Here is a 27,968-nt window from a genome sequence, read left to right as displayed (position 1 = left end):
CTCTTTCTGGCGCTACTTGGAAATACCCTCTGCTCTTCCCCAGTAGCATATTGGACACCTTCCGACCTGAGGGGCTCATCTTCTGGCATCATCTCTTTTAGCCTTGTGATACGTTCCATGGGGTTTTCTTGGCAAGAATACTGGAGTGGGTTGCCATTTCCTTCTCCAGTGGACCACATTTTGTCAGAACTCTCTGCCATGACCTGTCCGTCTTGGGTGGCCCTGCCCGGCATAGCTTATGGCTTCACTGAGTTACGCAAGCCCCTTTGCCACAACAAGGCAGTGATCCATGAAGGGGGAGGATTGCCTAAGGGGTGACTACTCTCTTCTCTCCCTTTCCTTCATTCCATGTTTCCTGATGAAGGCCATGACTAGATGGTCTGTATTGTTTGTCCAATCCTAACATTCTTATTCAAATTGTTTGGCAACCAAGAGTGACATCCTAGTTAGAGACACGACTAGAGAATTCCTCATTTTTGCCTGTCATGGATGTTACATTGCCTTGCGAAATGTCATCCATACAAAGATAGGGGACATCATCATAGCTCTCCATTCAAACACTGCCCACACAGGAAGGGGGTGGATCGAATCTCAAGCTCTTTGCTGCCCCTTGCATAGCTGGAAAAGGGGATATGTGAAACCTTCCCGCCCCCCGAGAATACTTCCATCTTCCCCATACTTCCAAGAATATGTGACAGATCCCAAGCCCCTTGCCCATTAGATTGACCTCTAGTGACTACATGCAGCCAAGAGGTTGATTCTCTGCATCTTCTGGAAAACGAGGAAAATATGTGCATTGGCCCTAAGTTCAGGGACAAAATGAGAGACAGTATTGGGACCTTGAGATGAATAGCACAATGTCAGATCAGTACCATAGAAGAAAGGAAGTGGGTGTTCCATAAAGAAATGAGACTGAGTTATGGAAACCCTCATTCTGTCTATACCAAGCTACTGTAGCCATTGTTTTGGACCCTTGGTGTTGTTTCTTCTAGGGATGTACACGGTGGGGGGGAGGCACTCCGTCCCTCCCCCCAAAATTCTCTCCGGCTGGCTCGGCTCCATGGAGATTCCGCTGAGCCGCCGGCCGGGGCTGCCCACAGCTGGACATCTGGCTGCTGGGCAGCCTGCAGGGACTCAAATGGCAGCTGCCATAGCCGCCACCATTTGCGTCCCTGTATTTTGCCATGATAGGCTATGTAAATATTTACGTAGCCTATCATGGGGAAAAAAAGGGAACGCAAATGGCGGTGGCTTTAGCGGCTGCCATTTGCGTTCCCTTTTTTTTTTTTGCCGTGATAGGTTACGTAAATATTTACATAGCCTATTACGGCGGGGGGGGGGGGGGAGGAATGCAAATGGCAGCCACTATGCCATTTGCACCCCTCTTTTGCCATAATAGCCTACATAAATATTTACGTAGGCTATCATGGTGCAAAACAAAGGGAACACAAATGGGAGCCGCTGTAGCCGCCGCCATTTGCATTCCCTTTTTTTTGTCGTGATAGGCTACATAAATACTTACGTAGCCTATCACGGCTTCCGCAGCGACGCAAATGCCGTCCCTGCGTTAGCCATGATAGGCTATGTAAATATTTATGTTGCCTATCACGGCTATAGTGATGAAGCGAATGGCAGCAGGTAGGTGTCCCATTTCGTGCACCTTTTGCGGGGGGTTCGGGGGGGGCTTCATTCTGCCATGGATTTCGGGGGGCCAAATGCACTGGCATTCGGCCTCACTGAGATCCGTGGCAGAATTCTCTGACATCCCTAGTTTCTTCCTATGCTGTTCACCATGTTTGAACTGATTTAGAATTGGGAAAGACACTTGGCACTTCATTATTATGACCACTACATTGTCTTAAACAAAAAATATGGAAGCACTGTCTTAGACATATAAGGGCACATTGGAAGAACAATGGTCATTCCAAGGATAATAAATGATAATTTGGACCAAATTAGATGTGCATGTGTTTATAGCCTGATTAGCTATAAAACTGGGTGTGGAGGAGGTGTTCTACTCTTTGTATAAAATAGCATAAACCTGCCCCCTGCTCCCCTTCCTTTCCTTGCAGTGTGCAGCTACTTTAAGCTGTTTCCTCCCAGCCTGGCTCCCTATTGGAGCCTTTTTCCTATTGGGGAAAAGGAGCCCTGCCCTGCCTTCCCTTGCTGCATAAAGCTTTCAGCTGTTTCCCCGCTGCCTGGCTCCAAAAGGGAGCCAGGCAGCAGGGAAACAGCTGAAAGCTATATGCAGCAAGGGAAGGCAGGGCAGGGCTCCTTTTCCCAGCACACTCAGTTTGATATACCAAGGAGACCTCCCACACCCTGCTTTCTAGCTCAGCAGGCCATCATGAATTTAGTAAACATATATGCACATGTAATTTGGTCCTACTTGTGAAAATAGACTCAAACCAGAGAGGGGCATCGTACAAAAATCTAAAACATTTGTGATACAAGTGGGCACCTTTAACAGAGTATTGCAGTGTGGAGTACTTCTGTTCAGGGTTCCAGCCACACCATTCCCCCTCCCCTACCAATTTTCCTTTATTCCCTTCTCCAATAGTCAGTCAGCAGAGCATGATCAATCCTTATTAGGCTGTTTTGTCCTCACCCCCAATTGGAGCTGGGGGGGGGGGAGGCAGGCTGCACACGCTTGTGCCCAGTACAGTCTTGGACTTCTCCATTGATTTTTATGGATAGCTCTCATCTCCATCCCTGGGGACAATTAAAAATTGGCTTCACAGTGTGAACCAGGAAATGGCCTATCCAGACAATTAGACAGCTCTCTCTTCCCATTTTATATCCATGAGTCCCTACCTCCATTCTCCTTTTCCAGTCTTTCCATTTCATTACCCCTCCCACTCTGGTTTTAGGGTTCTTTTCCCCTCTCAGTCAGCTAGCATTCTGTGGCCACTGATTCCTTATTGTGCTGTTTGCAGGGAAGGGAGAGAAGGTTTTTATTTATTTATTATTGCATTTATATTCTGCCTTTTTCCTCTTACAAGGAATCCAAGGTGGCTTACATGGTCCTCCTCCTCTCCATTTCATCCTCACAACAACCCTGTCAGGTAGGTTAGGCTGAGAGTCAGTGACTGGCCCAAATCACCCAGTGAGCTTCATGGTGGAGTGGGGACTAGAACTCAGGTCTCCTGAGTTCCAGTCCAACACTAACCTCTATACCACACTGGTTCCTCCATTAAGGGTTTTTTTTTTTCATTAAAAAAAGAAAATATGTACTTCTGCAAACCTCAGGGTTATTCCAAGTCTGATGATAGCTACCTTTTGTGCATAGGTGGTGCTCTTTTGGCTACATAAGTTCAATCATGTGAAGACTTGAATCAGAATTAGGGGGAATGATGGGCACCATATAAAAATGTATGGGAAGTCTTTAGGTTCTGTTTCTTATAGCTATGTGATCTTGTGCATATCATTTCAGTGGCATAAGCACAAGTGCTGGCAGAGTAAGGGATGTAATTATGCTTGATAAGAAAAGACATGAGAAAGATTATTAAAATTATTATCTGAGACAAATATCTGTGCATTTAAATACATCAAATGAAGCCTGAAGGAAATTTATGTTGTGTGACATTTAAGTAAAACAGTCTGCTTTATAAAGTCTGTATTTCTTCTGAGACCAGTGCTTAAAATACATGGTGGTTGTGAATGTGACTTCATTTGAAGGATACTGAACAAAGCAATAACTTGCATGCAGAACAGATATTTTGGGTTTTTTTGTTTCGCTGATCCAGATATCAGGACAGTGAAAATGAGTGAATGCAATGGAAGATTATCTTGGTTTTAGGCATACATAAATCCCTTTGCAAGGTGATTTTTATTATATTTATGAGTCTCTCTAGCGCAAAAATATTCTGGGAGATGAAGAGTAAGTACAAAGTTACAAAAATGTACAAAAAAGACAAAAGTGTGTGTGTGTGTGTGTGTATACACACACACTAAAACCAATATAAAGCAGCAGAACTATATTCATATTGGTTAATACTAGGGGTGTATGAAGTACTTACCCCGTTCCAGTCTGGGGCATCCACAGGTGAGGGGAGGCAATCTGGTCCTCCCCTGGTATTCTTCCTGGCCGGTCTGTGGACGCAAATAGGGATGGCGGAGAATTTCTCCACAAATCTCGGGGAGGCCGAATGCATTGGCATTGCATTGGCATTCGGCCCCCTGAAATTGTTGGTGAAATTCTCTGCCACCCCCCGCCACCCCCGGGATGGGACTTACCTCCCTCGAATGTCCCTCTCAGCGGCGGGTCCCAGCAGGAGTTTGGCGGCAGTTCAACGGGGGCGGGGGCAGCAGCCGGTCTTCCGACCGGCTGCCGCCGCCGCCATTACAAAATAAAGTAAAAAAAAATCCAAAACACCCATGATAGGCTATGTAACCAGTCATGTGACTCTCCCCCCCCCAATTAGCAGCCTACCATGAGGGACGGTGTTAACTGCATGTGAAAGCCCTACCCATGCGATTGCTTCCATATGATGTTCACAGTCTACATGGGATCACACCACCAAGAAGTAGCTCCCAAATTAGTTTTTGCCATACTCCACAGGCGTGAGTGACTTAACCTTACATTTTTTAAATAGGACATCATACGAACAAACCGCAAAGAAGCTTGAGTGTTGTAGCAACAGCTATTCAATGGCATTTTCTCCCCCTGAATCCCAGTTTGCTTCAAAAAGGAAACCCAACACATTTATTCACATTTTTTACAAAAGACAATACTTTTGCAGCAGCCATTGGCAAATGATGTGTGAAATCCCCAAAACACAGACAAATGTAATGTACCATTGCAGGGGCTGGTTGCCTATGCTAGAAATACAGAATGAGTTTCATCATTTGAAGGCTCCATGTGGAACTCTCAAAACACTGAATTCCTTCAAGAAAAATGACAACAATAATAATTTGGCTGCTATAGGACCAGATGGCAGAATAAAAGGTGGACCATGTCAGGAAGAAAGCAAGGTTTGCTTTAAGGCGATGGTGTCTGAGCTCAAGTATCAACACCATTGCTTTCATGGATCACTAGCGGTCTTAGTCCAGCTTGGGGAGTGAACAAATCAGAATGCTCATATGCGTTCTTTTTCATTAAGGCAGCCACTGCAAAACATTGCAATACTATTATATTTTCCTGGAAAACATGAAGAATGTGTTGGAGCAAATTGTTGCTTCCAGATGAAAGCCAATGAGAACCTCTATTAGTTTTCTTCTCTCTAATACAAACTCATGCCAAACAGATTACAATGCACAGATCTCAATAAAATGTAATCCTAAGCCTACTTACAAGCAAGTAAGTCTCATTTAATTCAGTGGTATTAGTTCTAGTGTCAATAAATTTGAGATGGGAGTGTTGGTACTGTTCAGTCCAGGGTGACTTTAGTCAATGCAGAAAACCTTTTTAAAAAAAGAATTGCAAAACTACTTATTAAGTTAGTTTTTCTCTGGGTAGTGGTGGGGGGCCATTTACTCCCTACACAAATGGAATCACATAAGTTTAACTAGAGCTGCCTCAGAAATTTGAGGGAGGTTTCCATTTGGATAAAACGTCTTCAGAATTGCAAGAGTCACTAAAAGAAGTTTGAATAATACTAGTGAATTTTTTTCCCCGGGAAGATCTTCACATCAGTAGTCACCACTGAATTCTGTCTCATGTGAAATCTGAGGTGACTTTTGTGGTTCCTGGTGGGGTAAACATCTGAGGAATTTTGAGGGAAGATAAAACAATTTTGCTGAGATAAGCAGAATTTCTCAGGTTGGGGGAGGTGGATCACACATTTCATAGTAGCTTTTACAGCAGGGGGGGGGGGAGTTCATTCTAAAGAAAGCCTCCTTCCTTCACTAGAGTCAGTATAATATGGACAGGTGGAAAGGTTCCTGCAAACACATCCTTGTATACTTGGGTTTTCCAGCAGAAGCTAACGGAAGTTATAGGGTTTCAAAAACCACTAATACAACATATTTAAGTCATTATTGTTCTTTCCTAGAGGCAAGATCTTTGGGCCTTCATATCTCAGTTTTTGGGTTGCTCTTACTATGTGAAAACTACTAAATACTATGTTATCACATATAACTATTAAGGCAAAAAGAGCATTGTTATGCAATTGAAGTGAAGCTCCCAGTAATGTTATTTTAAAAGCAAATTGAGTAGTAACAATATAATCCTCTTACTGAGAGCCTTTTGATATAAAAGTTGCAAGTGAAAAGTGCTAGCATATATCAGATGTTATTAATATAGTTATAGCCTGGCTTTCTTTCATCCCCCACCCCCATTGCTTTTTTAGTTGAACATTTCCTTGTTCATTTTCACTTTCCCCACATTATTTATTATTGCATTTATATCCCACCTTTTTTCCTCTTGCAAGGAACCCAAGGCGGCTTACATTATCCTCCTCCTCTCCATTTTATCCTCACAACAACAACCCTGTGAGGTGGGTTGGGCTGAGAGTGTGTGACTGGCCCAAAGTCACCCAGCGAGCTTCCATGGCCGAGTGGGGACTAGAACCCGGATCTCCCGGCTCCCAGTCCAACACTCTTGCAACAAAGATTACATTTTTGTTGTAATCATTTTAACAGCTCAACCAGTTGGTACATGGGCCACTCTCAATAGCTGCCTACTGGCACACCACCACTATATTATAGGACATGCACCCAACAATAAGCAGAAATATTCACTCAGGAGCACACGATCACTGAGTAAAACACACACACACAAACATTCATACTAGAATTCAATCTTTGCAAATGACCTAATCCATACTTCTTTTAGAATACAGATTAATGTGGATACTAGGGATAGATGGGCGCCCCCCATCTGGGTTCTTTGGGCACCCAGCCAGCCCCTGCCCCCACTCATGTGTCCCTGGACCCATGATCAAGCTCCTTGCCACTCACCAAGCCATTGGCACTCATCCAGGACTCATCCTCAAGCACTGCAACCACCATTTTGTGAAAAAATGGCGATCGCGAGTATGCACACATCTAGTTGTATGCAAAATGGTGCCATGAATCGCCCATATATGCAAGATTACATGTGTAAATGGCCCATTTATGCCTGTAATCTTGCATATATGGGTGATTCATGGCACCATTTTGCGTACAACTAGATGTGTGCATATGCGCAATCGCCATTTTTTCACAAAATGGTGATCATGGTGCTCAAGGGTTGGTCCTAGGTGAATGCTGGTGGCTTGGTGAGCTCAGGGGGATCAAGTGGGGGCAGGGACTTGGCAGGCACAGCTTAGGGGGCAGGTGAAGGGGGCAGAGTCCACTAGACTCCTAGACCCAATCAGGCACCTGTGCTATCCCTAAACAGGATGGAACAGACTTATGGGTGAACACATGTGAAAATGACATCGTAAATATCTCAGCTTAATCTCTGAAATCTGGGGCAACTTGCCCATCAATAATTTGCAGTACTCTCCAAATATCTACATGACTCTCACACAGCCCCCACCCAGTTTAAAACACAAACCAAAATATGCACTTACTTTATCCATAATGCCATTGCACCATGTTGAATATCATAGAATCCACTAGAACTTCCTCTAGAGAAATCTACAACAGAGTTTTAGGCCAGATGTAAGATTGGGAATGTGCAGTGGGATCCACTCCCCCATTCCTCCTGACCAATTTCCTCCACCCTTCCATGGCTTGGTTGAACCATAGTTTCTTGTTACATCTGCAGCAGGGCTAATAATAAGTCGGATTGCCTTAAAACCTTGATTTGAAGACAGTTTGGAACCCCATGGTTTTGAGTTTAATAGCAGAGGTACTAAGAAAGCTAGATGCATGTGAATCCTCTGATGGATAACATAGCATTGAGAATCAGTCCTCATGATTAACCACAAATTCACTCAAGCATGCCCACAATTCTTCTTATTAAACTGATATTTAAAGAAGCTGACAAAATTTAAATTTTTGTGCACATGTCCCTAATGATTAACAAAACAAGGAGAAATGTAGATAGTGCATTCAGTTAAGGTGCCACTTCTCAAGTAATTTTGTTGTTGTTGTTTGCGTTGCAAAAATGTTAATATATAAGCAATTAGGAAATTTCCAGATACATAATTTTGCCCTGGTGTGTATATTTGAACCTGGGTCTTGCCAGTCCTAGTCCAATCTTAATCTTTACAACAGGATGTAGTGATGTCCACCAATTTAGATGGCTTTAGAAGGGGGTTAGACAAATTCTTGGAGGAGGCTTTCAATGGCTACTAGTCCTGATGGCTATATGCTACCTCCAGTATCAGAGGCAGTATGCCTATGTACACCAGTTGCTGGGCGTACATAGGGCAGGGGGGTGCTGTTGCACTGATGTCCTGCTTGTGGGTTTCCCGCTGGTTGGCCACTGTGTGAACAGAATGCTGGACTAGGTGGACCTTTAATGTGATCCAGCATGGGTCCTCTTATGTTCTTAACCCTCTGACCATGACACCATACTATTCATCACTGATTCATCACCTATATAACACCACAATTATTGCTTTCAAATTCCCTCTGATCCTCTTAAAAATACAATGCTTTTCAATGGAATCATTTCACACATTGCTGCCAGCCATCAAGTGAGCTGGCCTTGGCAGCTGAATGTGTGAACTGATTCAATTTCAAATGATATGAGGCAATATGGATGGTCTGTAAGCCGCCTTGGGTTGGGAGGGCTTCTGCCCTGAAAGGCGGCCAAGAAATATTTTAAATAAATATATAAATAAATTATGTCTGTAGTGTTGAGTCTGTGGTTGTTCATTCACACATGCAAGTCTTCACTGGATGTTGTGATCATCAAGTGCTGGACATGTATGTATGATCATATATGAACATGTATGATCTAAGAATGCTGGAGAAATTCGAGATGGACTAAAATGCGTTCAGATTTCTAAGAATCTGACATGAGGAGTTCACTGCAGACCGACCTCCTTGGGCCATGTGGAGTCTGTAGACTTTCAGATCTTTTTTTTCTTTTTTTTACTTTCCCCAAACTTACACAAATTTATTTGTAGGAAAATATTAAGGGTGTATGAACCCCACCTACCTGGCTCCGCTGGGGGTCTGCGGCAGGGGGAGGCGATCTGGTCCTCCCCCCGGTATCCTCCCTGGCCAGCTTCACTCTGCAGCGAGTCCGCGGAGCTGCTGGCCAGACTTCCGGCCATGGCCGGTCTTTGGACAGAAATGGCATCCGGTGTAGCGGACGCCATTTGCATCCCTTTGGCTTACCGTGATAGCCTACGTAAATCTTTACGTAGCCTATCGCGGTAAGAGGAAGGGATGCAAATGGTGTAGCGGATGCCATTTGCATCCCTGCTCTTTACCGTGATAGGCTACGTAAAGATTTACGTAGCCTATCATGGTAAGCCAAAGGGATGCAAATGGCATCCGCTACGCCGGACGCCATTTGCGTCCAAAGACCGCCGAGGATGGGCCCGGCCGACCCAGACCTGGCGGTGCCAGGTAGGATCCGGCCGGGTAGGACTTTGCGGGGTGACAGGGTGAGGTGGTCCTTTCCGCCATCCCTAGAAAATATGCATGTTTCTGCTGGTAAATATATATGGGGAAAAGTTGAATGGAATGCGGGACAATATGCTAAATGTTACATACTGACATAAATGATGTAAATTGTTGTGAATCTTCTTATGGAATTATTTGTGTATTTTTCTGCATAACAGAAAAAAAATTCAAATCTGTCTATGAACAGACATCAGAACAAATGACACCACACAGTCCATGAAACACTCACAGGATGGATTTCACAAAGTCCGGATAGCCCTACTATGAACTAGGCCTTTGTAAGATGATCAGAATGGTCAGGCGTAAGCATGAGTTGTGTGAACGCCACAGTAGGCCCAGAGACCATCATAAGACATGAGTTTTATATAGGGATGGTGTGGGTACCAAGTTGGGGCTTGAAACCTGGTGAGAAATCACTGGCTCAGCCCCCCAGGTGCCAGTTCACGGAGCCCAGTGCTTGACCGGCTTGGCACGCTGCTTGTTCTTTTCTGTAACTATGCCAGCCATATACACAAATGGGGGCCTTAAAAGGGCCATGTCTCAACAATACTGGTGTTTGTGCCTGTAATGTTCTGACATGGCCCCTCTAAGCCTCCCCATCCTGCTGCCACCCGCTGAGCAACCATGCCTTCCTCTGCCAGTGCCCAGCAGAGAGAGGCAAGGTTGCTTGGCAGTGGCGACAGGCTAGGGAAAGAGAAGTGCCATGGCACTTCCCTCTCAGCTCCCATCTTGTGGCCTCCACTGCCACAAGCCATCATAGCTTTGTCCCCCAGGCTAGGGATGGACAAACTCATCCTCTGGTCGATGGGTGCCCACAGACCTCTGGGTGGCTCGCATCCGGGGGAACGGCTCGCAGGGAGCTGGCGAGTGGAGAGTGAGGCGGCAGCAGGTTAGTCTTATAATCCCTAGTCTTATACTCATGTCAGATAATTCTGGCCATAATAAGGAACACAATTGTGCCCATTTTCAGGTCATTGCCCTACCTGCACACATACTCAACATGTTGAGGAAAGTAATGTCACAAGTTTCCCTGAGTTCAAAGACAACTGCTTTTAAACAAATACTGTCTCTTTAAAACTATGTTAATGAGTATGGGCACGTCAGTGAAATTAAAAGAAGTAGTTTCCATTGAATACGAACATGACTTGAATAAGAAAATTAATGTTTTCCTTGCGTTATGAACATGCAAATCGCTATGTAAGTGCTTCCTTAATTATAATTGCTATTAATGATGAAATCAAAATTCCAGTGAATTATAATGCATCCTTTAATTAGATTTTGATATACAATTTCTGAAATAATTAAGTCTCCCCTAACTTGGATGTCAGCCAGGTTATATATAATGCATAATACAAGCTGATCATGTAATTAAAAATGTTTCATAAAACCATTGATAGACCTTGCAGCGTAACAATCTCCATTGACTTTAAATAAGATGGTGCTGTTTTCTTTCACTGGTGAATTATTCTCCAATGAGATTATGTGATTGATGCCTATATCCATAGGAGAATTTTCTGCTGTATATTTACTAAGCATGGATCAGCGTGATTGGGTGCAATTTACTAGGAATATATATAAGAAAAATATGAATAAAAAGTGCAACTGAATTGAAAGTTCTCATGCAGTGTCACTTTCATTTTTGCATATATATACAGAGAGAGAGAGAGAGAGAGGGAGGGAGGGAGGGAGGGAGAGAGAGAGAGAGACTATCTGCACAGGATTGAGAAGTTCCTGATTGTGATTCAGAAGAGCTGGAGGGAATCTCTGGGCTTGGACCGTTGAAGCTAGTTTGGGGACGGAATGCCCTGTGCATAAAATGCCTTCCCCAAATGCCTTTTTCAATACTTTACTCACTGATTTGATGAAATATTCTGTCCTGATATGAAAATTTGAGACTCAAGAAGCATAAGTTCAGTCCAAGTCAAAGCAGTTTGGTCTCTTGCAGCTGTAACATACATGACTACACTATAGCTATTTTTTAGCAGCTGTGTTGGGATTCTGGACCAGCACTATTCCATTCAGTACACATTCTGGCTCTACTCAGTAAATGGTCTGGATCCGAAGTATCACAAGGAACATCATCCCCCCTACATTTGAGATCTTCTGGTGAGACCGTGTTCATGATTTTGTTTTTTTAGTGATACAAGATTAGCATCTAGTAGGAGCAGGGCCTTCACAGTAATTGCCCTATCTATGTGGAATGCCCTCCCCTGGGAGATGCTCAAACCACATAATGTGTTGCTTTTCAAAGGTAACAAAAATTCATCTTTTCTACCTAGCTAGCCTTTGTGGTGGCTGTTTGATACAAATGCTGCTTGACTGATTCTTGTTTTAGTTTTATTTTACTGATATTTTAAATGGTTATTGCATTTCATATTGTATCTCTCTTTGTCAATGAATGTTGAAAATCGCTGTACAAAGGCTGAAAAATAAGTAATTAATAAAAACACACTACTGTTAACAGGATGTCTTGCACTGCATAGCTCTTCATTTTCTTGCTGCCCCCGTTGAAGCTACTCCGACCTGTTCTGCCAAACACTCGCAGCACCAGTTTTGGATGCAGCAGCAGTCGTAGCTGCGAATACATTTTGAATGTTCCCCAACTTTCCCAATGGACCCGTGTGGAAGTTTATTGCAGGATCTGCATTTTTGTTTACATTTATAGCACGTGACAATGTGCTAGTGCTTGAGGGTCAGATTAATTGAGAGTTATGGATTAAAAAGCAGCTCAGATGGAGACTTGGTAGCAAACCATCTTGCTTCAGTAAAGCATACATTTACTCGTTAGAAGCTGCAAGTGGTACAGAGCTTTGCAGTCAGTAAGAAAGAGGTGGAGCCCAGACCTGGATTACAACTAGGGCCACAATCTTTATTAAATGTTTACAATCAATGAGTAATTAATCTGAGATCAGTGACTATGGGCAATGAGCATGGCCATCTCCTCCATCTCATCCACACAAGAATCTGGTCTTGGCTATCTATGCCTAGGGGTGCTGGAGAAATTCTTGACGGACCAAAATGAGTTCAGATTTTTAAGAATCTGACCTGCAGAATTCACTAAGGACTGCCCCCCTCAGGCCCTGCAGAGTCCGTGGCCTTTCGGATCTTCTTCTTCTTATTATTTTTTTAACTTTCCTGAAATTTATGCAAATTTATTCATAGGAAAACATTCAAGTTTCTGCTGAGACTGATAAATATACTTGGGGAAAAATTGAATGGAATGAAGGACAATATGCCAAATATTAGATACTAAGAAGAATTATGTAAATTGTTGTGAACCCTCTTACGGAATTATTTGCATTTTTTCCGCATAACGAAAAAATCAAATCTGTCTGTAGACACAGGAACGAATGACACCACATAATTAACAAAACACATGTGGGATAGATTTTACAAAGTTCCGACATCCCTATCCATGCTGCTGTTGTCTCTTGGGCCACCTGCTCACACTGGAGCTTCCTGCCTATGGTGAAGTCCTGCTTGGCATATGGCTAGACCAAGACAGGGGTGTGGAATCTCAGGCCCAGAGGGCAAACCCAGCCATCCTAAGCTCCCAGTTGGGCCCCTCAGGTTCCCCAGATGGTTCTGCACCTGACACACACACACATAGCAATTTTTTGGTGGTTACCTGGTTTGTGTACAGTTTTTGTCCCTGTTCTAAAAGATTGAAATACCTTTCCTTGAGGCTTAGTTACTGGCAGCAAAAGAGCAAAACTAAAATATGATTTGGGGGGTATTTTTGTCCCCATCCCATTTGCCTTTGTCTCTGCCCTCTTTGCCTTTAGTCATATCCAGAGATGAAATGTGGCCCCCAAGAGCTTCTCCAAGATTAAATTTGTTCTTTGGCCTGAACAAGGTTCCTCACCCTCTTAGCCAGAGGTCACCTCCCCAGCAGTTTTTCCAAATCTGCTGGGTGGTCCCTACACCACCCACCATGCCACTGGTTACAAGTGTATCTCCAGTCCTAGGGAAGTCCCCCGGTCCCTGCACAGAGTGCATTGGGACAGCTGCATAGCTTCACCATCTGAGGGCCCTACTCTTCCCCCCTTTCACTGTCCTACCCACTGAGGATAATTTGTGATGTCTACTCAGAAGTAAGTCTTGCGGTGGAACTGATGTTTTGATTAATGTTCAGATTATATTTATTGCTGGGGTTAGCTGTACTGATTGTGGAACTCTAAGGTAACTGAGCTTCGTTCCTGGGTTGGGATTGGTCCATGAGGTTTTGAAAATTGAAGGGCGGGAGAGAGACTGAGAGAGAGAGAGAGAGGACAGGTGGGATTCCCCAGAAAAGAGAAAACCCATGGTGCAAGCTAACACTGTTGGCATTGCACTAGAGGCCCATTACTCTAGCACATCGTACATTTGTGTTAGTGGAATGTTATTTATCCCATGTGGCTTAGCGGAGGTCAGTACCCACATCAACTGAAGCTGGCAGTTTATACAGCAGCAATATAGTTGCCCTGGTATTCTTGAGGGACCAAGGTAACAGAGGAGAAGTACCTCAAGTGGTGGGAGCAGGCTGGTAATCCCGGTGTTAGACCTCCCACTTCCACAGGGTGAGATGTCATATGCGGTGGGATCAAATTCACCATGAGTCCCACTGAGTTAACTAAGGTTTACTCCCAGATTAGCATGCACAGGACTGTAGCCTTAATATTTGTTAGCATGCTTTGGGTGCAGATGGTCCCAGGTTCCATCCCTGGCGTCTCCAGATAGGTCTGGAAAAATCCCTGCTAGAAACCCTGGAGAGCTGCTGCCAGTCAGTGTCGACAATACTGGACTAGATGGACCCAGGGTCTGACTCAGTAGAAGGCAGCTTCCTATGTTCCAGAGGTTTAGTCTATTCTAGTTTCCTCTAATTACTTAGGGTTTTTTTTTAATGCACAAACAATACAATGCAACATCGGCATTATTTACAGATTAGGAGTTCATAAATCAAAATGCTAATATATGTAAAAGGGAAAATAACTTGGCAGTTTTTCTCCAGAAGGGCTTCATTAAGTTTCCCTAAATAAAGATACATTGGAGACTGAGCACAATTATTTTTAACCAGAAAAAATATTTTAATGCTAAGACACTTTACATTCCTTTATTTACATGCCACAACTTGTTACCAAATTCTGACAGGAAATTACTAGACTGAAAACAGAGGGAATAGCTTGTTATATCCATATGGACTTGTACTCTGGAAGATGTTTGCTTAGAGTTACTGGCCATCTGTTTGATGGCTCCATGCCAACATATGGGCTTTCTCTGTATGTACTTGTCTCTTGATTTAGGCAGTTGGTATGACCTAGTGCACAGTCAAAAAAATGCAATATTAATATGAACTTCCAGATTTTGGAGGATTAAAACACAGCAAAACTGATTTTTTTTCCTCATTAGATATATTTTCTCATTGTGTGTGTGTGTGTGTGTTAACATGGCTGATTTAATGTTGTTGGACCAAAGTTCTAGGTTGATAAGAAGCTATATTTTAAGTTTGTGCTGGTAACCCTATCTGTTATTTGTGCATGGCAGCACATAGCTGCTCCCTCTCTGAGGGGTCAGGGGAAAAAATGGGGGGGGGGACAAATGAGACAGAGCCTTGATTGGGTTAAATAACCTTATTGGTTTTGTTTCGGAATATAATTTTGGCAGAGGCATAGAGCTCCTCATCTTTAACAGCTATATGGCAGGTAGCTACAACACGATTCTCTATATCATGGGATAGCTGTACCTGTTGAATTCAGCCAATGCAGATGGAAAGAAATTTCCTTTTAGTTTAGTTTTGATTAAAAACAAAACAAAAACAAATTTCGCATTTTTGCATATGTGGAATGGAAAGAGCTTGAGATTTAAAACATCTAAATGTGCGGGAGAAAGCAAAACTGCACATCCATCCCTAACTGAGGGATTGTAACATCAGTTTTTCCTAATATTTCTACTGTGTTCCACAATATGTAATGCATTTACGGAAACAAACTTTTCTAACTTCCATTCCTACCTATTCTGTTTATTTTTAGTTTAATTTTGTGGGGAAATTGCTTGGTCCAAGAGGAAATTCCTTGAAAAGATTACAAGAGGAAACAGGTGCGAAAATGTCGATCCTGGGTAAAGGTTCTATGAGAGACAAAGCCAAGGTACTGTACCCAACTCTTCATTTTCGATCATATCAAAATAGATGAAATAATTACAATATGGCATTCTCTGAATATTATATTGGTCCATATATACTTCGTGAAATTAAATTATGGAGGAAATTATGCACAAAGTTACCATTTTCTGGAAGATAGAATACTGCGGGAGGGGAAACTCCCTCCACGTTCATGTTCTTAATGGCCACTTTATGTGATCATATTTTACATGGAAATTCTTCACTGTTGCAATTAAAAAATGTTTTTATGCAGTGGACTAAGAATATATGTGCATCTTTTACATTTGGACAAGGTGTGAAACATTTCACTGTGCACGCTATATGTCCCTAGAGTTTGTAGCTGATGTGAGTGAATGTAGAATGCAGAGCTGGGGATATACAGATTTTGTAACATCCATTCCATTTGCATTTTGTGGGTTGTCAGATGCCTTTTGTTCTGTTGTCTGCTCATTTGCAGATTTTTTATTATTTTTTTTGTGGGCAGAAAAAAAAAAGTATTTTTGCCAATTTCCCACATTTGCTCAAATTTACATTTGTTAAAATGCACAACACCCTCCAAAATGTGTAAATCCTCTGCAAAATGCGCAAATTCCCTGAAAATGTGCATCATGCTTTAGCCTGTGGAGGAAATGCACACTTTTGGCTGGTGGTTTTTAATTTTACATATTTCTATATGACTAAATTTGCATAAAATTCCAGAAAGTAAAAAAAAATGGTCCACAAGTCTGAAGAATCCATGCAACTCAGAAAAAACCAGTCCACTGTGGAATCCACAGGTCAGATTTATAGAAATCTGAACTAATTTGATTCTGTTGTGGATTTTTCCAATATCCTTAGTTACAACATCTTGAAACTTCCACTGCATTGTAACTACCATCTGCCTGGCTAATAGTTTTTCCCCTTTGTCTTTTTCCCCCTTGGACATTTCATAGCTTTTTAAGGTGACTGTGTATAAAATTATGGCAACATTTCCTAAGGCAGAACCAGTGTCCATATTTGTTTATTGTTTCCCAGGCTTGGCATGTTTATCAGTTCCACTTTGTTTTTTCTGACACTGCATTCACAAAATCTGGTTTGTTTCTCTATGACACCCCCACCCCCTGTCATTCATCTCAGCTGTTAAAACAACAATAGCAGAGAAAACAATTGGTTTAGGAGAGAGAAAAGTGAATCATTAAGTTGCAATTTTCATCAGTCAATTTAATGCTGTAGTATTCTTGGCTGTTGCCATTTTATTCAAACAAAAACCTACATATTAAAATGCATGTGATTAAAATAAATGTCACATTCCACATGATAATATTAGTATGAGTGTATATTAGTATAGTATATTAGTATACTAGCTTTTTTTCTAGTTTTTGTACTATGGTCAGTTTACTAATACATTTGGATGATGATGACGACAATGACGATGAGTGGGCAGGTTTTTCCAAAGCCAATGGTTAGTTGGTCCCGGGAATAACTAACTCAGATAGCATCTCTGGAGTAAGTCCTATCATTATGCAGAATGAGGCAGCTGCCTCAGGGGGATGTGGGCAGTGTGGCAGCCAGCTGGAGCAGTGAGTGAGAAATAGTAAGGTGCTGGAGGACAGAGCTGTGTGTGCCACATAGTCTGCCCTGCAGCTCCTAATCTACCCTGCTGCCCTCCAGTGTAGTAGAAGATGCTGTCCCATTGCCAGTACTGAAGTAGCATCCAATTCTTTTGACCTTGGAATTGGGGTGTGTGTGCACCAGGCAAGAAAATGTCTTCAACCAAACCTGTGAGCATGGAGTCAGTGGCTACTGGGACTAACATAGAGCCTACTTGAGAGATGGGGCAGGGGGTTGGCTAAGCTCTGGACACTACCCTCTGATAAGGCCTTGTATCATTGGGGCCGAACTAGATTATAGCCACATAGGTTTTCCCCTCTGTGGCTAATAGCAACTCTAGGAGATGATTCAGGTTTAGGCCACAATGTGAGGCCCCATGCCACACCTGCATCCCAGTTCCCCTTTCCTTATCATACACTGCTGCTTGGTAAGAAAGGAAAATGGGAATTCCAGTCACAAAACTCTCATGGAACATCTAATTTGGCCATAAGACTCATTTGAATGAATGCGGACTACACAAACATGGGGACTGCACTACCATGAAGAACAGAACCCTTCACCTAATCTCAAAACTGCTGTTACCCACCTGAAGCACAAAGATTTAATTTCATTCCAAGATTCATATCCACTCTGGAGCTGTATCCATCCATAGATAACAGAATTGCCTTTTGGGGCCAGTGATACATTTGTAATTTTGAGGAAGTCTCATGGCTACAGTCACAAAATGGCTGCAGTGGAGACATAGCCATTCACAAAATGGCTGCCATGCGAATCATAGGCAGTCACAAAACATTCATTTCACTGAAAGCAAACTGGTGATGCTAAATGACAAATAACTTGCCAGGATTGGAACATGACAAGCAGAGCTGGGGTCTGAGGCCTAATGAGTGTGATGCTGGAAATGCTGTTCTGTTTAAGCCTGACAGGCTTCCACAGTGTTTCTGTTTCAGTAAGCAGTGGTTAGGAATGGTGCGGGTGCCCAATTTTGTCTGGGAATCCAGTGGAACCCCCACACACCTGCAACCCTGAGCCCCGCTCACCAAGTCCCTTCCCCCACTCACCCCCTGCCCCCACTCGGCGAGTGGCCCACACATACGGCGAGCTCTGCGGTCACCATTTTTTGAAAAATAAAATTTGATAGCAGAAATGTGCATATTTGTGCATGCTCGAAAATGCACATTTTGCAAAAATGCACATTTCTGCGCTTACACAAATACATGCATTTTTGTGATCGCCATTTTATTTTTCAAAAAATGGAGCTTGACAAGGCTGCTTGGTTGAGTGCGAGTGGCTCACCAAGCGCGGGAGGGGCTCAAGCATGATCCAGGGACCAGCGAGCAGGGTCAGGGGCTGGGTGGGCACCCAGAGAACCCGAATGGGGGTGGGTTTGCACATCCCTAGCGGTGGTGGACTGCAGTGTATTTTTCTTAACTATTTCCAGAAATATTTTGCACATTCAGATGAGGGAATTTGTGCAAATTGAAATTTGTGTACATTGAAATTTGTGCAAATTATCATTCACACAAATTTTAGGGGGGGGATTGGTGCAAATGGTGTTGTAATTTTTTTGTTTTTTAAAAAAATTATTGGTGATCTTAAGAATGTGCGCAAGATTGCAAGTTCACCTGTCTGCTATGCATTGCCCTCTTGTCATATCCCACTCTTGTCAATATCCTTGAATATTTCATCATCTCCACACTCTACTTTATGTAGCCTAGCAGAGCCATATTCCATATTGGTCAACGAACTTCTCAGTTTCATCCTCCATTTCCGCACTTCCCAGCCAAAGGGGAGCGGGGTAGACTGACAAGTTTGATTGACAAATTGAAACTGCACAAGATCACCAATATATATATATATATATTAAAAAATATTTTGTTGTTGTTCAGTTGTTCAGTCGTGTCCGACTCTTCGTGACCCCATGGACCATAGTACGCCAGGCCTTCCTGTCCTGAAGGATTGACTGATTTGACCTCCTTGCAGTCCAGGGGACTCGTTAAGAGTCTTCTCCGGCACCACAGTTCGAAAGCATCAATTCTTCGGCGCTCAGCCTTCCTTATAGTCCAGCTCTCACAGCCATACATTACTACTGGGAAAACCATAGCTTTGATTAGACGGACCTTTGTCGGCAAGGTGATGTCTCTGCTTCTTACTTACTATGCTGTCTAGGTTTGCCATAGCTTTCCTCCCAAGGAGCAAGCGTCTTTTAATTTCATGGCTACACCATCTGCAGTGATCTTGGAGCCCAGGAAAATAAAATCTGTCACTGCTTCCATTTCTTCCCCTTCCATATGCCAGGAAGTGATGGGGCCAGATGCCATGATCTTCGTTTTTTTAATGTTGAGTTTCAAACCAGCTTTTGCACTCTCCTCTTTCACCCTCAACAAGAGGCTCTTGAGATCCTCTTCGCTTTCTGCCATTAGGGTGGTATTGTCTGCATATCGGAGGTTGTTGATAATTCTCCGAGCAATCTTAATTCTGACCTGTGATTCATCCAACCCAGCGTTTCTCATGATGTACTCTGCATATAAGTTAAATAAGCAGGGTGACAATATGCAGCCTTGTTGTACTCCTTTCCCAATTTTGAACCACTCGATTGTTCCATGTCTGGTTCTTACTGTTGCTTCTTGACCCTCGTACAGGTTTCTCAGGAGACAGGTAAGGTGGTCTGGTACTCCCATCACTTTAAGAATTTGCCACAGTTTGTTGTGATCCACACAATCAAAGGCTTTAGCGTAGTCAATGAAGCAGAAATAGACGTTTTTCTGGAATTCTCTTGCTTTCTCCATGATCCAGCGAATGTTGGCAATTTGATCTCTAGTTCCTCTGCCTCTTCGAAACCCAGCTTGTACTTCCGGTAGTTCTCGGTTCACATACTGCTGAAGCCTAGCTTGTAGGATTTGGAGCATCACCTTACTGGCATGTGAAAGGAGCGCAATTGTGCGGTAGTTTGAACACTCTTTGGCGTTGCCCTTCTTTGGAATTGGAATGTAAACTGACCTTTTCCAGTCTTGTGGCCACTGTTGAGTGTTCCAAATTTGTTGGCATATTGAATGCAGCACTTTAACAGCATCATCTTTTAGGATTTTAAATAGCTCAGCTGGAATACTGTCATCTCCGCTAGCCTTGTTGTTACTAATGCTTCCTAAGGCCCACTTGACTTCACTCTCGAGGATGTCCGGCTCAAATTCAGTGACCGCACTATCATGGCTATCAGGGACATTAAGCTCTTTCCTGTATAGTTCTTCTATGTATTCTTTCCACCTCTTCTTAATCTCATCTGCATCTGTTAGGTCCCTGCCTTCTTTGTCCTTTATCATGCCCGTCTTTGCACAAAACGTTCCCTTGAGATCTCCGATTTTCTTGAAGAGATCTCTAGTCTTTCCCATTCTGTTGTTTTCCTTGATTTCTTTGCATTGTTCATTTAAGAAGGCCTTCTTGTCTCTCCTTGCTATTCTCTGGAACTCTGCATTCAGTTGGATATATCTTCCCCTTTCTCCCTTGCTTTTCACTTCCCTTCTTTCATCAGCGACTTGTGAAGCCTCATCAGACAGCCACTTGGCTTTCTTGCATTTCTTTTTCTTGGGGATGGATTTCGTTGCTGCCTCCTGAACAATGTTACGGACCTCCGTCCAGAGTTCCTCAGGCTAGGGATGTACGAAAGTCACTTACCTGGTCTCGCAGCTTGCTTCGCGGTGGGGGGGAGGCGCTTCGCTTCTCCCCCCAAAGTTCAGGCCAGGGGGGGAGGCTTCCCACCTCGCCCGGCCGAAATTCAGGCCAGGGAGAAGTGCCCCGTCTACCCGGCTGCGAACTCCAAAAGAAAAGTAAAAAAAAAAAAAAAGCCCCGTGATAGGCTATGTAGGGGTGCACGAAAGCCACTTACCTGGTCTCACAGCTTGCTTCGCGGTGGGGAGGAGGCACTTCGCTGCTCCCCCTGAAGTTCAGGCCGGGGGGGAGGCTTCCCGCCTTGCCCGGCCGAAATTCAGGCCGGGGGGGGAGGCTTCCTGCCTCACCCAGCTGAAATTCAGGCCGGGGGGGAGGCTTCCCGCCTCGCCTGGCCGAAATTCAGGCCAGGGAGAAGTGCCCCGTCTACCCGGCTGCGAACTCCAAAAGAAAAGTAAAAAAAAAAAAAAAAAGCCCCGTGATAGGCTATGTAGGGGTGCACGAAAGCCACTTACCTGGTCTCACAGCTTGCTTCGCGGTGGGGAGGAGGCACTTCGCTGCTCCCCCTGAAGTTCAGGCCGGGGAGGAGGCTTCCCGCCTTGCCCGGCCGAAATTCAGGCCGGGGGGGGAGGCTTCCTGCCTCACCCAGCTGAAATTCAGGCCGGGGAGGAGGCGCCTCGCCTCGCCCGGCCGCGAAATAAAAAGTGTTGTTGTTTTTTTTTTAAACGCCCCCGTGATAGGCTACGTGACGATTAACGTAGCCTATCACGGCTAGATCTGCAAAGTCAGCCGTGATAGGCTACGTTAATCGTCACGTAGCCTATCATGGGTGACTTTAAAAAAAAAAAAGCACGTACGCAAATGGCGGCCCCCATAGGGAGCCGCCATTCCCCTTCCTTATTTGTTGCTGTAGTCTACGTAAATCTTTACATAGACTACGGTGAAAATAAGGGCAACGCAAATAGGCTTGCCCTTATTTTCGCCGTAGTCTACATAAATCTTTACGTAGACTACAGCGACCAAATAAGGAACATGAATGGCGGCTCCCTATGGGGGCTGCCATTAGCCGTACGCACTTTTTTTTTTTTTTCAAAGTCACTCGTGATAGGCTACGTGACGATTTACGTAGGCTATCACGGCTGACTTTGCAGATCTAGCCGTGATAGGCTACGTTAATCGTCATGTAGCCTATCACGGGGGCGTTTTGTTTTTTTTTACTTTTATTGGAATGGCGGCGGCGGCAGCCGGTCCAAAGACCGGCTGCCACCTCTGCCCCTGTCGAAGACCTGACGAACCGCCGCTGGGACCCGCCACCGGGAGGGACATTCGGGAAAGGTTAGTCCCGTCCCGTGGGGGGGTGCGGGGGGTGGGGGGGTGCGGAGAATTTCTCCCCGAAATTACTTCGGGGGGCCGAACACGTTGGCACTCGGCCCCCCGAAGTTTCAGGGAGAAATTCTCCCCCATCCCTAAGGCTACGTAACGATTTACGTAGCCTATCACAGCTAGATCTGCAAAGTCAGCCGTGATAGGCTACGTTAATCATCACGTAGCCTATGACGTGTGACTTTAAAAAAAAAAAAAAGCGCGTACGCAAATGGCAGCCCCCATAGGGAGCTGCCATTCGCGTTCCTTATTTGGTCCCTGTAGTCTACGTAAAGATTTACATAGACTACGGTGAAAATAGTCTATTCCTTATTTATTTATTAATTATTCCCTGTAGTCTACGTAAATCTTTACGTAGATTAATTATTCCCTGTAGTCTACGTAAATCTTTACTACAGGGACCAAATAAGGAACGCGAATGGCGGCTCCCTATGGGGGCCGCCATTAGCGTACGCGCTTTTTTTTTTTTTTTTATGTCACCCGTGATAGGCTACGTGACGATTTACGTAGCCTATCACGGCTGACTTTGCAAATCTAGCCATGATAGGCTACGTAAATCGTTACGTAGCCTATCACAGGAGCGTGTTGTTGTTTTTTTAACTTTTCTTGTAATGGCGGCGGCGGCAGCCGGTCAAAAGACCGGCTGCCGCACCTGCCCCTGACGAAGACCTGCCAAACTGCCACCAGGACCCGCTGCCAGAAGCGACATTCGTGAAAGGTAAGTCCCATCCCGGGGGGGGGGCGGGGGGGCGGAGAATTTCTCCCCAAACAACCTTCGGAGGACCGAATGCGTTGGCGCTCGGCCCCCTGAAGTTTTGGGGAGAAATTCTCCCCCATCGCTGCCTCAGGCACTCTGTCTATCAGGTCTAATCCCTGAAATCTATTCCTCACCTCCACTGTATATTCATAAGGGATATGATTTAGGTCATACCTGAATGGTTTAGTGGTTTTCCCTATGTTCTTCAATTTGTGCAAATTTCAAGATCCCCTCAAAAAGAAAAATAATTGCCCAAATTGCTGTCATTTAAAACAAAAACAAAAAAAGTGGAATCCACATATTGGCTTGACTTGGTACAAACTGAGTCAACATCAGTGGGAGGAAATGGACTGAAATCTTCAGAGCCAAACTGAAAAAATATGTTGAATGTTCACCCCATGAAGAAAATTCTCATACATCTCTGCTGAGGCCCAACATACAAAACCACTCCTACGAATCCAGTTTTCTATTACAACAGAAACCCACTTCACAAAAGGCAACATCTCCCAATCTTTCTTCTTTCTCTCTGCCAACCCACTCTCCTTCAAGGCAAGCGCTCTCTCTCCTCTCTCTCTCTTTCTGCCAGCCAACTCTCTCCAACCTAACTCTTTCTCTTTCTCTCTATCAGCCAACTCCCCTCACCTCCAATCACTCTTTCTCTCAAGACCCTCCCTTCTCCCCCCCACAAGCCTTCCATGCACCACCCTGCTACTCCCAAGGTTACTCTGCTGCTTCCCCCCCCCCCAGCACTCCACACACCACCTGCTGCTCTCAAGGGCACATTAGTGCTCTGCAGTCCTCAGCACCATCTGCGTGCTCCCCCCACCAAGTGTCATCAGCCTTTTTCTTTCTTTCTCCCCCTTCAGGTGGCTGGGTGGAGTGCAGATAAAAGCATTAGCTCCCAACCACCTCCCTTCTTTATTTCCTAACAACGTATCTGGGTCCAAGTGGGCCCAGAGGCATTCTGTGGAAACAAAGATGGTGGGTGAGTGGAGGACCATACTTCCCTCTGCAGTGCACACAGTACGCACACACATGCACGCACGCACACTTAATTGGCTGGGGAGGGGACCTCACAGGCATCAAGGGAGGTGTCCAGAGTGTACCATGTTGGTACCATGTTGGGGAGCCCAGATCTAAAGTAATTACAGAGATGTTGGACTTCTTGGAGGGAAAGAATGAGACTGCAGGTATAAAATGCTGGCATGTTCCGAAATCACCGATCTTCAAAACTTTTAGCACCTAAATTGCAGAGTATGTAAGTTGTTTACTTAACATGGTGAATACAGGAGGGAATTGTGCCCACTGGAAGATAACAGCCATTTCCCACTGAGGACTTATGACAGGTGGAAATAACGGACCCTCCATCCTGAGATCTCTGATTACATGACTGTCTCATATGATGTCTTTCAAGCTTGTCATTCCTGGACCGGGCTGGCATTGCAAATGCATAATAAGCACCTTCTTCAGCAGTTGAAGTGATAAGGTTAAACACAGTCAGGCTAAATGGCTCAACTTACCATTCCTTCCCCTCCTTTGTCTCCACCCTGCCTTCATATCACAGCATTAAGAAGAATCAAGCAGCCTGAAATAAAGTGAAGAAAGAGAGCAATTAAAAATCTATAGACAAATGAAATTCGATTATAAGTGCAATTATCTGTAGGCATTCTCAGAGGTTTCATGTGTGATATAAAATGTTTTCCAAGGTAATCACTAGTAATTATATTTGTGACTCCATTTTCCAAGGCATATCTTTGGTTACTAATTATATGTCATTAATACATATTTATGCATGCAAATAAATAATTGTTTTCAGAAATTCACATTGATGATGTTGTTGTTGCCCGCACTCTACTAGTTGGGCCTGATGGCTATACCCCTCTATATGTTATTGCCATGCTACCTTTTTAGAGGAATATAGCTGTGGTAGTTGGCGGTTGCTGAAGAGGTGCCATTTAGGGAGACCAAGAAGTGGTCTGCCTACCCTGTGTTCTAGACCAGGGGTAGCCAGAAAGTAAACCTCCAGATGTTTTGGACCTGAACTCCCAGAATTCCTTACCATTGACCATGCTGGCAGGGGCTTCTGGGTGCTGAAGTCTGAAACATCTGGAGATCTATCTTCTACCCACCCCTGAATTAGAGCACATGCCTCAGGAACACCTGAGGCCATTGTCTCTACTAGGCCTGAGCTGAAGTGCGCCCTGTTGTGAGTGTCAAAATGGGGTGGCATCTTAGCTAATTTTGGAATGGCAAAATTAAGGGTGGGGGTAACTCACTGCTGCCACCAGAGTTCCTCCCCAGGCAGCCACCTTCTCCCCTTCAAACAAACAAACAAGCAAACCTCTGGAGTGATGCTATGTGATGACAGAGCATTACTCTAATGGGGCTTCTGGGGGGAAAAGTGGGGGCAGCCATTGATTTCCCCAGAAACTTCTGTAGTAGATCATCAGCTAATGTTACATGGGGAAAAACATGGTGGAGAGGACTTCCATTGGCAGCAGTGAGTTTTGACCATTTGTTAATTTCACACACACCCTGCCCCCAAATTTGATGGGGGATTTCAGCTCCCTTTTGTCATACACACACACACATAGAAAGGTTCTCATCTCTGCACAGGTCTCTACACCACAATAACCCATGCTGAGACTAAACTATAGTGAGTTGGTTGTTCACTTCCTAACCTACGTTACTCCCAAAAGACGATCGGGCATATTGGGGCTTGCCATGGCTTATTTCCCCTTAGTCCTCCTGCCTGCTCCAGGCATGTATCCCAGGGGCCTTTGTGGCACAACTCCTCTTGTATCCTCGTATTCCCTATGCAGGGAAAGTTTTCTGACTCCCCCCCCCCCGATTGCTACCCCTTTTCTGAGCAATTATTACGTTAGCAACTCCCCCCCTTTTTTTGGTCCTTCACAAATGTGCAAATGGGTTTGTAATTTATGACGGTGATTATGATGTATAAGTTGGTACAAAAATTACATACCTCACAGCAGTTTGTTTTATTTTTTGGAAGTAATTTTTTTTAAAAAAGTCAGATTGTGAACCCATCACTTGTGAAGCAGCGAAAAAGAAAAAGAAAAAGAGTCATTTCTGTATCAGTGGAGGGGCGGACAGCACTGACAAGGGAGAAGGGAGGCAGCAGTTGCAAGATAGCATCGAGTGGCCAGGGTTTCTTTGCCACACTTGTCAGGCAGCTCCATAGCCGTGCCAACAAGCCACTCACATGCCACGCCGCCAGGTTCGCACATCACAACAAACCACTTTGAAAACAAGCCACCCTCAACAACCCAACAACAAGCCATGGGTTTTCAGGGTAGCTTGTGCATGTTTAACAAACCACGCTGTGTCATCGCAGGGTTCGGATGTCACAACAAGCCACACTGATACAAACAAGGCACGCCACCTACTTCTTGTGTCGTGCAAACCAGATCTCTGAGTGTTGATTGTACAAACAATTCAGTGGGACCTTGTATTAAATAAGCATGTCAAAGGCACAAATCCATTTGCCAAAAAAAATGGGGGAGGTGTCACTCTTTTATGTTGACAACACCAAGTTATTGTGAAGTATAAAAAATAATAATCATGACAAATATTTCAAAATATACTGGGTTGTTTTTTGTTTTGTTTTTACAGTGTTATTTAACCTAAAATGTTTCCAGAAGTGAGCTAGCCTTTGGCCTTTGCTGAATCACACTGCCTTATTGAGAACTCAATAAGGCAAAATCTGAAATTGTGCCACTAATGTTTGGAATGGCCTCTCTTTAAATCCTATGTGCTATGGTTTCATTCCCAGGTGTTACATTGGCAGCTCTTTAGGTAGATCATCAGGTTTATGGAAACTGGAAGCAAAAAAAAAAAACCAACCTAGAGACACAATGTAATATTATTCATCTATAGTAAAAGCAAAACGAAAACAAAAGTAAAAGAACCTAATGGATTCTGAGACCTTAGGGGCTCTTCTTCAGGGAAATGGAAAGGTAACATAGGGGTTCAATATGTTTTAAAAGACTTCTAGATGATCACATTAACCATGACCTCTTGTGTTTATAAAAGCCATCAGCGTTTTGAGTGTAGATGTTTCTGACTTTTGAATTTAAATGGAATTTCAGTGCACTGGCTCCCAAGTGACATTTGGAATGTTTCAGGTGGCTTGGTCAACTTCTCCACTTGGAAAATGAGTCAGATTTGCCATGAGTAGGGGACAACCCCAATGAATTAAAACAGTGGCCATCATCAGCAAGGCAGTTGTGTCCTGCTGAACCCCACTTTACACAAGATGCTAGCCACACTGTATTAAATCCAGCTCTGTTTTCCTACCAGTTTCATAATGCATTTATAAACTATTGCATTGTTTACTTTGATTATTGAAAAGCAGAGGTCAATACAAATGCAGCAAATAAACGTGTATAGACTCTGTAAAATCAATTATATTTCTGAAAACACCTAATCTGTTTTCCATTTAAAGGTAATTTTATCCTGAACTTCTTCAAAAGCTTGCAGTAATAAGGTCTATAATAATAAATAATAAACTCTGTAATCCCTTAAACATGGGTTTGTCATATTCCTTGTGCTGTACAGAAATAAATTGATCCCCCTCAGTGATAAAGCTCTTTTCCTTAAAGCTCTTTCAGAACTTTCCTTTTAGCGGTTTTAGAACAAAGAATTTATATGCAATCCAAGAACTTGAATATGGAAAATAACTTGATGGAAAAGCTGATTCCTATATAATTTCTCTCTGCATAGTTTTAGTTTTGCTTTCTCTCTGCAGACATTATTGCTGTGGTGTACATAAAGTTGATATATTGACAATGGGTTGGGTTCAGAGTAAGTTAATCACCCTTTAGTCCCATTGAAATCAATCAGACTTAAGTAAGCCGCAACTTGTCTCATTGATCGCAATGGGACTAAAGCATAACTTTGTCTGGA

General features: G+C 43.8%; 1 protein-coding gene across 1 annotated transcript in view; it reads left to right on the top strand.

Annotated features, from left to right (window-relative positions):
* Positions 1 to 27,968, top strand: part of KHDRBS2 (KH RNA binding domain containing, signal transduction associated 2) — a 510,624-nt gene that overhangs the window by 97,525 nt on the left and 385,131 nt on the right. The window contains exon 3 of the mRNA XM_084812352.1: positions 15,519 to 15,635. Within this exon, the coding sequence (XP_084668478.1) occupies positions 15,519 to 15,635 (117 nt within the window). The remainder of the gene's footprint in view (positions 1 to 15,518; positions 15,636 to 27,968) is intronic.

This window comes from Heloderma suspectum, chromosome 1 (genome assembly GCF_057233095.1).
Source record: "Heloderma suspectum isolate Gila_16-S chromosome 1, 16-S_ref, whole genome shotgun sequence".
Taxonomy (NCBI): domain Eukaryota; kingdom Metazoa; phylum Chordata; class Lepidosauria; order Squamata; family Helodermatidae; genus Heloderma; species Heloderma suspectum.
The sequence above is the reverse complement of the archived record's forward strand: the minus strand, read 5'-3'. Positions and strand labels throughout refer to the sequence as shown.